Source organism: Pteropus alecto, unplaced genomic scaffold (genome assembly GCF_000325575.1).
Source record: "Pteropus alecto unplaced genomic scaffold, ASM32557v1 scaffold76, whole genome shotgun sequence".
NCBI lineage: Eukaryota > Metazoa > Chordata > Mammalia > Chiroptera > Pteropodidae > Pteropus > Pteropus alecto.
In genome coordinates this window covers 6,226,366-6,236,114 of record NW_006443138.1, presented here as the reverse complement: position 1 = coordinate 6,236,114, position 9,749 = coordinate 6,226,366, and the positions used below count along the sequence as shown (strand labels likewise).

General features: G+C 36.0%; 1 protein-coding gene across 1 annotated transcript; it reads left to right on the top strand.

Annotated features, from left to right (window-relative positions):
- The first annotated feature begins 4,391 nt into the window (after positions 1–4,391).
- On the top strand, positions 4,392–9,149 carry IL22 (interleukin 22). The gene is made up of 5 exons (XM_006923717.1): positions 4,392–4,619; positions 5,046–5,111; positions 5,237–5,380; positions 6,312–6,377; positions 8,824–9,149. Exons 1-5 carry the CDS (start codon positions 4,434–4,436, stop codon positions 8,899–8,901), a joined length of 540 nt encoding a protein of 179 aa, XP_006923779.1. The 5' UTR covers positions 4,392–4,433; the 3' UTR covers positions 8,902–9,149.
- The last annotated feature ends 600 nt before the right edge of the window (positions 9,150–9,749 follow it).

Genomic DNA, 9,749 nt, shown 5'->3' with positions numbered 1-9,749 from the left:
TCTTTAAAACAAAAGCTATAACAAGAGACAAGGAAGAACCCCGTTATCCCACTTCTGGATATTTATCTGAAGAAACTAAAAATATTACTTTGAAGGGACATGTGAATCTATATGTTCATTGCAGCATTATTTACAGTAGCCAGGATATGGAGGCATCCTAGATGTCCATCCATCAATGGATAAGATAAAGAAGAGGTGGTGTACACACACACACACACACACACACACACACACACACACACACACACACAGAGGAATATTAGTCATAAAAAAAGAATGATATCTTGCCATCTGCAACAACATAGATGGACCCAGGAGGTATTGTGCTGGCTGAATGGAGTAAGTCAGACAAAGACAAATGTCATATGTAGAATCTAGAGAATAAGATAAACAAACAACAGAAACAAGCATCTAAATACAGAGAGAATTTTGATGGTTGTCAGATTGGGGGGTAGGGGATGGGTGAAGGGGGCAGAAATTAAGAGGTACAAATTAGTAGTTACAAAATAGTCATGGGAATGTAGAGTATAGCATGGGGAATATCGTCAGTAATATCACAGTAACTGTATGGTGTCAGATGGGTACTAGATTTATTGGGGTGATCACTTAATAAGTTATATAAATGTCTAATCACTGTGTTGTACACTTGAAACTAATAAAATATTGTACGCCGACTATAATTGAAAAAAAATTAAAAAAAATAAAAGCAAACCATGTAATGAAAATGTCTTAAATGACATCCAAATTAAGTTTTCTGTTCAGCAAAGGACAAATAAATAAAATTAATAGAACACAAATTGGGAGAAGAGTTTGTTATGCCTACAACCCAAAAGAGAGTAACATTGAAATATACAAGGTATCATTATAAATCAACAACATCAAGAAGAGCAACAACAAACCAAAGCCCCACTATACCAATGAGCAACCGATGTAAATAATCAATTCATAAGAGAAGGAAACCCGAGTGGCTACAAGTGTATGAAGAAAAATGCAAATTAAAACAATAATGAGATACTATTTTAAACATCCAAAAGCTGGCAAATTGAAGCTGGATAATACCAAGTGTAGGTGGGAGTGTAAGAAAACAAGAACTTTCTTCATTGATCTGAGAGAGTAGATAGATGCTACATTTCTGGAGAGCGATCTGGCAGTATCTAGTAAAAGTAGATGAACTTAGCCCTATGACCCAGTGGCCCTACTCCTGGGTAACTATTCCAAAGATATTCTAAAAAATGTCATTAAAATGACTCGGATGAGGTTGCTTAGTGCTGCAATGTCCGTAGAGAGGGCAATTAGAGGTGGTTTGGGTGCTATTTCTCCTGTTAAAGGAGAAATGAATAAGTAAAATATGGCTACACACTATGAAATGCCATGTTAGAAATAGGAGTTATACACAGCAACATAGATAGAGCACAAGACTATAGTGCTAAGTGAAAGATTAAGATAGGGAACTATTTCTACAAAATAAAAATACCTACAAAATGCCTACATGCACTAAACAACACTTTACGTTTTTCAAGGATGCATTTATATATAAAAATATATATATCAAATACGTGGCTAGCATAGAGATAGTGGTGGATGTTTGGTGCGGAGGAAAGGAGAATAATGGCGGTGATATTACACACGTGTGCACTCACACACACACACACACAGATAGAGAGAGAGAGAGAGAGAGAGAACTTTGTATAAAACAATGATCATGTGTGATATACTGAGGAGTATGATGAATACAGTGCTTTTTATCTGAGATACCTAAAGTCCTACTTCTCCTAGAGAGGAATATATTTTAAAAGAATGTATTGTGGATTTTCAAGCATCAATTAACAAATTGGGAAATAGTTTTATCATGCAGTCAGTGAGCATTTATTCATTATCTGCTATGTGCACTGTTCTGAGTGCTAGAACTAGTATTGGTAATGAGACAGAATAGCCTACGTTCTGGCTGACAATTCTGGTTAGCCCTTCTTGGCATTAAGGCAGGTAAATTGTTGCATATACCTAAGATCAACCATGGGTACACTCTGTCTGGGACCTGGGAGCTTGACGCTGGGGTTTCTTTTATCTCAGGTGGCTTGTGGGAGATGTTTGAAAATTCATAAGGAAAAAGCCAAGGAGAAGGCCTTTTATAATCTGAAATTATTTAGCGCACATATGTCTCTTGTTGTTTTTTTCCACAGGAAACTTTTATGTTATATGCAAAATAACAAATATTTCTGAGACTCCTGTATGACTGTTTAGAAAACCAATACAGCTTCAGATTCTCACTTTAGTCAAACTCACTAAACTTAAGATCTTGGCTCCATTAACACTATCTTATTAATGACTGTCCATCAGGGCTGTATAATGGATAACAGACATGTTGCTGCTACTAAAGACCAGTTTGCAATTTTCTGGCATTCTATTTTTGTTTCATAGCTAATTATTCCCTATTCAAGAACAGTAACAAAGCCGACAAGTAGTACTAGGTCAAATCCCAACTTTAGAAGTATTATAAAGGCAGTCCCAAAATTATCTCCGTGTATGGTTCTAAAGATATTTAGTAAATTATTTAATTTTGCAGCTCTATTTATCTATGTTAGATATTTATCTATGCATTCAATAGGAACATATTGAATGAATAAATAGTCTTTCCTACGTGTGTAGCACTGTTCTAAGTGTTGGAATCACAGAAATGAAAAAGACAAAGACTTTTCCCTCAAAATCATATAATTCAATAATATCGAAACTTTTTCCATGGGAACGAAATTATGTACACTTGAATGCATATGTATGTTTATTCTCAGGGAAGCCAACGAAAGTCTTTTTGATCCATAGCATAGTTTAATTCTAGTGATAATATAATTATATAGAGTTCTGGACAAATATGGCCATATCTTATATAATAAGAAATTGGATAAGGAAAAATTTCCTTATCTTGGGCTCATTAACATCTCTGAACAAACATTTGGAATGGGTCTTTTTTTTTTTTTTTTACTTCTTCCCACCCTTCCTTTTTGTATTTTTCTCCTAAGGTCAACTTCTTAAATGCTAGTGTCCTCATGCTGTCCTAACCCTTCACTATGACTCCTCATCTAAGTCTGTACCATCTCACGAATGCTCAAGATTTTACAATTTTTCACTTTCCTTCTTCAAGTTCTTCAACACTACTTATCTTAAGTAGTTATGAGGAGAAAAATCTGATTTAACTATTTGCATGAATTCACATTCCTTCTTTTAGCAGTACATTGGTGTACTTGCTCCCCGCTCCTGCCACTTCAGAGGGTTTCAAGTCTAGATTTTAGGTGTTATTTAGGAGTCAATGTATTTTTAATAATTTGAAGTCAACATGTAACCACTGTCTGACAAGATTCTCTTTTTCAGACACTCATATATACTAGAAATTGTTATAAGATTTTTGGAAATATTATTCTGAGACTTGTGTGTTGTTTAGAATGAGTGCAGGTAAAATTTCAAGATGAATACTATATCCCTGTATTCTTTACATACTTGTATGTTGAGAAAAATAGCGACCAGATTGTTCTGCATTAATATTTCCTAACTTGAATTGATATCGATTATAAGTCAATGAAAAAAAATTTAAGGTATATTTGTACCTACCATAATTGTTATGATCACAGAATGAGAGAAAAAAAATTTAAGGTATATTTGTACCTACCATAATTGTTATGATCACAGAATGAGAGAAAAACAGTGCTTAGGTTAGCCAACACTGTTATTTTTAAAATGCAAGTCTTCTTCAGGATTCAACATATTAAAAAATTAGATTAAATTATTTTTAAAAATGAAAATATATCCAAGCTATGATTACTATTTATTTTAAAGCAGAAGATGTAGGACATGGGTCCTTATTTCTGATTACCTCCAATGAGATAAGAATCTATGAAGCTTGTAGGAAAAAAGAGTCCGTGACCAAAATGCTTACTCAGTTACTATCGGAGATCAAAAAATATTATACCAAATCTGGAATCTACGAAGACAAAGCAATTGTTTTCTTTGAAAAATATGTAGGGTTTAGAAAATTTCTAGGATTTGTCTGTAAAAGCACCCTCTGGGCCCTTATAATGACGTTTTAGGGAAACACTTGCATATCAAGGTGGGACGGAGAGGGAGTGGTGTTTTGTGGGCTCCTGTGGTGGTTAGGTAGTTCTCAGAAGACAGTACTGGAAATTAGATAATTGCTGATGTCATATTTTTCACAATAAAAAAAAATTGGTGTCCCAGGCGCTATAAAAGCAGCAGTGTCTATCTTCCCATCACAAGCAGAATCATTGAAACTGGTAAGTGTAAACTTGGTATGATTGGTTTGTTTGGTACTTAATTGGTTTATTTGGTACCTCTTGATACCTAATTTTTTCCCTTTATGTTCTTATTCTCTTGATACTAGGTTCTTCTTCCCTAGCCACCAACTGTTTGAGTTAGAGTTGTCTGCAATGGCCACCCCGCGGAAATCTGTGAGCTTTTCCCTTATGAGGACTCTGGCCACTGGCTGCCTTCTTCTCATTGCCCTGTCGGTGCAGGAAGGAGCAGCTGTGCCCATTGGGTCTCTCTGCAGACTTGACAAGTCCAACTTCCAGCAGCCCTACATCACCAACCACACTTTCATGCTGGCTAAAGAGGTACTCATCTCAATCTTTCTCTCTTATGCATCTTAGCTACTTGGAACCTGAATAGTTCTTAAAATTTTCTTCAGAGCACATTGAAAATTTTAAGAACCCATCATTTATCTCTTCTAGTAGATCAGAGATCATTTTCTATGTCTCTTCAAAAACTCTTTGAAGATTGGACTTTACCAGAAGGCCTTCTATTTTGGCTTTTAAAACACGTACATTGAGGTCTACCCCAAAAGGAGCCATTTATTAGCCTATCTGACTATTCATTCATCTCTTTACTTCTCTGTGCATATTTTAAACTCATGCACACATCTGAATTCATTCCTTAGTGTTCATGGAGCTCTGAAGAGAGGGTATAAAGTACATCTCTACTTACAGACTTTTCTTCTGTCTCCTCGATGTCCAAGCACTTAGTCTTTTCTTCTCTTCCAGGCTAGGTCGGCAGACAACAATACAGATGTTCGTCTCATTGGGGAGAAACTGTTCCGTGGAGTCCATGTAAGCCATAGTGGTGATGAGCAGGGTAGCATGCGATCCGTGACTATTTGGAGTGGTGGTGATGTTGGTTTGCATCTTCTGATTGTCCTCTCATTTGACCCCTGCTGCTTCATTTTTGTTTGCAGATGAGTGAGCGCTGCTATCTGATGAAGCAGGTGCTGAACTTTACCCTTGAAGAAGTGTTGCTCCCCCAGTCTGATAGATTCCAGCCCTACATGCAGGAAGTAGTGCCTTTCCTGGCCAGGCTCAGCAACAAGCTAAGCCAATGTGTAAGTTCTCCTCCCAGCCTAAGTCCACCCACTCCTAGTTACCTGCCTTCCTTCCTTCTCCCATTTAGAGCCCCTTTCCCCCAGCTCTCATTCCCCCCTCCCATGCTGGCAATAAGCGATGCCTCAGCAACACCATTATAGGAGTTATTTAGAATCACAGAGTATTTGTTTTTGTTTTAATTGAGTCACATTTTGAGTTTATGGTGATGGATGGGGTCTAAAAAACTAGCGCATAAAAGGTTCATTTGTCCCTGAGAAAAAGCAACTCAGGTTATGTGAGCTGAGAAGGGTATTGGGAGCTGTGAAGGAAAACTGCCTAGATATGGAAATGGATCCATTGAGTATAAGTTGATAAAGGGAGGAGATGGGAAAGAGAAAGAGGGAAATCGGAAGGTTTAATGTTCTGTGGTGGATGGGCAGAGACTCCTGCCTTTTCGATGTCATGGGAAGTAACAAAATCACAGGTGTGTGAACTCGATGCCTCTGAACATTTAAAACTATAAAAAATGATTTGAGTGAAGCAGCAGAGCAAAGGGGACTTAGTATTTATTGAGGAGGGCCTACTGTTCACACAATACATTTTATGTATCTTTCTTGCTCTGAGCATGCATTTTTGATGAGGTACATTTAGGGTTTTAATCTTGACAAAATTTGCATAAACCACTCCACTCTTTCTACAAACTTAAACCTCAGTAGGATTTCCCAAAGGTGAAGAGAGGTCCCATGTAAGGGGAGTGACTGGATTTTGGTGTCCAAAGGAATTCAAATGCTCTGAAAATCTAGGTCACATGTGAAATCTAGGTCATTGTGGGCAAGAATGCTAAGAACTTTAATTCCAGGTGAATTGTAACATACCTCAGTTAAGGACACTGAGGTTCATAAAGCATAGTACAACAACGTTAAAATAATTACTCTGGTTTTTATTTTGTAGCATATTAAGAGTGATGATCAGCATATCCAAAGAAACGTGCAAAAGCTGAAGGACACAGTGAAAAAGGTAATATTAATAACTATTAATGCTAAATCATTAAATAGTAGAGACAAATGCTTTATTTTTCTTTCCTTTCTTTTTTCCTTCCAAGTTGTGATTTTTTTACTTGATTCTCCTACCATCGGATTGATAATTTAGGTGCATATGTGGATAGATGTGTCTATGTATTTATAAATCAATTTCTAAATTTTGGAAATCATAGAATTCTAGAGCTCGCTGGGAAGTTAGGTCATCTAGTCTCATCACCCATGGTTTGGGGATGGCCAGTGGCAGAGCCAGAGCTAGAATGCAGTTCTGAATCCCATCCAGGCCAACGCTCCTCCAGCAGAATTACATATTAGTTTTAATATTTCTTAGAGAAATTTAATATTCCTACTGATTCATGTAATCTGAAGGAGCACTTGTTCAAAAACAGAAAGGGGCCTGGTGGTAAATTTATTTTATTTGAAGTGATTTTTGAAGCTGCTAATTTGATGATTTAGAACTTGGGGAACTAAACCCAAGTTCTAAGAACTTGGGGAACTAAACCCAAGAACAACCATAACAAAAGAGCTGGATTTACATAAAGGATGAATTTCTAGAATGATTGATACTTATATTTAATTATCAGATTATAATAACCAACAGCTGTTGATTTTAATTTAAAAGCCAGAGTGAACAATGCTTGATTTCCTTTACACAGTTTCAAATGAAAATATTAGTAATGGATTTATTACAGTGGAATGGAAGTCCAAGTTGGACATCTTCTTTTCTTCCTCTCCTGCTTCCTCTTCCTTTCTAGTCTTCTTCTTATCTCAATGAATCCCTAGTGAGCATGTATCTGATGTAAGCTAGTGTATATCTATAGTGAATAATACCATCATGTGGCCTATTTGGAGAAAAGAATAACAGTACAAGGCTCAGACTAGCAATCGTGACTCATCCAAAAACCAGAAGAATGATTAGTAGCAGCGAAAGTGATGCTCTTGCAAGCAGGTACAATTAAACCTCAGAAACACGAAGGCTCTAACTGATGAAATTTTCAGTAACAAGCGTCATCACAATTTTCCCTTTTTTCCATCTTGATTTTTTTTAAAGCATTTCTTCCTGAGCATGATTTAATGAACATGCCTGTTTCTTCCTTTGATAATTGAAGGCTTTGTGGTTTTTCACGGTGAAGATCAATTCTCTTATCACAAAAAATATTACCTACATGTAGAAGGCTGAATATTAGCATACCATAGCCAAGAAGTACACTTGGTTTCAAACCTTTCTGGTTTGAAAGATTCCTGTCAGCTTACTTTGTTGTCTTTAGAAAAGCGACATCAGAGAGAAAACTCTGATGGTGATCTGTGTGAGAAAAGAAGAGATTTTAAAGCCTTTACTCCATTTTGGGAGAATCAACTTTCACATTTGCAATAGGTTGCCATGTGGAAGAGTGGTTATGCATTTTGTTTTTTGTTTTGTTTTTTGTTTTTTTGTTTTTTGTTTTTTAACACTGTAGCTCCAGAAAGCATAGATGAGAGAAAAGAATGTTGTCCAGAGAAAGCTCAACATGAGAAAAAACTGGTCAGCACTATATGAAATGAGAGGGCAGTCTTGGGAGGTAGTAATCCCTGTTACTGGAAGGAAAAGTGGGGAGCTGGTTATAATAGAATGGATGAGGTATAAAAAATATCCCCTGACATTATGTCAAAGGAAGTGTGGAAACGTGGAATGGTGGAAGAAAGCAAAAAGAGAAAGGAGAGTAAAATATACAGGACAAAGATAATGATGACTTATAGCTTTTCCTGAAATAATCTACAGCAAATTTAATAGAGTAGATGAATTTCAGAGGAGGATGCTTTGGGCTTGAATTTGGGATCTCTCTCCTATTGGCTTTGGGAGCCTCATTCGCATATTACTTGGAAAGAGGAAGAAAGAAGGGATGTTAGAACCTGCATCTGGCTTTCTACTAATTAAATCAACGGAATAGGACTTATTTGGTATTTTCCCAACAAAAGTCAAAACCTATTTTTTTCCCCTTTGTCAGGAAGATGAGAACAGAAAGAGCCCATGTATATTGGTAAACGTGTAGTTTGATTCAAGGTTGTTGAGTTAAATTGTTACAAGTAATTGGTCATAGACAATCTTGGGGCCATGAGGTAGGGCAGGGCATAACGGGTGGGCCTCTGGGTCCCCCAGCACAGCTTCCATCTGCTTGGTCTGTTTAGGAAGTAGTTTTAAACAGCTTCCTTAGTGTTAGATACAACGGAGATTGGTGCCTGTTGGTGCCTGCTCAGTTCAGACAGCCACAATTTTAAGGTCTTTGGCAAATCACATTATACTCCTGCTAAAAGGGTATTATTACTAATCTGTTACGAAAGGCTAAAACTTGGTTTCAGTCTCCAGCAATCTAAACATGCCATCTCCCTCTAACTTGATCCCCTTTTAAGAACTTGGTATAACAGCTTGTGCTTTCTTATATTCACAGCTTGGAGAGAGTGGAGAAATCAAAGCAATTGGAGAACTAGACTTGCTGTTTATGACCCTGAGAAATGTCTGCATTTGATCACAGCAAAGCTGGAAAATGAATACTAACACTTCTTGCCTGTTAGAAATAATAATAAGATCCCCATAGGTTTTTTTTTTTTCTCCCCAAAAGGAAAGTGGGAAGCCAAACTTCACAATCATAGGTAGATTCTAAATAAACCCCTGCTTAGCTTAAAAAAGAGAACAATGTCACTTGTGTCCATAAGACCAGAAGGTAGTCCTGGTAGTTCTGGTCATAATGAGATTTGTTCCTAATGTTTTATTGTGGTTGGCTTTTTATACACAGAAATTTACTTTTAAGCAATTGTCTATTTACACAAAAAAGATTATGTCCAATTTCTTTAAGGAAAAAAAAATCCCTGAATAACTGTTTTCATGATTAATACTTTATATTTATGAATTTATTTATTGTTATAAGTATACATTTTATTTATATCATTTTACTATGAATTTATTTATAGAAATCATGTGATATTGCTACTTAAGTATAAGACTAATATTAATATTTATGATAATAAATATCTAAAATATGTTTAATAATATGTTTATTGGAACTCAATAAATACTTTGACATTCTAAATCTTGTGGCTTTGTGATATTTTTCCTTTAATATTATTATGTCATCATCATCATGACATAATCATTCTCATTTGCTAATTTAGCCAAGGATCTCATATAAATAAATTTATTTTTGACTCTAAGCAAGTGAATTGGCTATTAGTATTATCTCTATTTTACAAGTGAGAAAACTGAATCAGAGCCATGTCAAAAAACATTGTATAACTATAATCGAGTTTGGTCTATCTGATTTCTGGGCTCTCCGCTATATTGCGAAGATTTATTATGTTGATTCAGCAAGTAATTCTG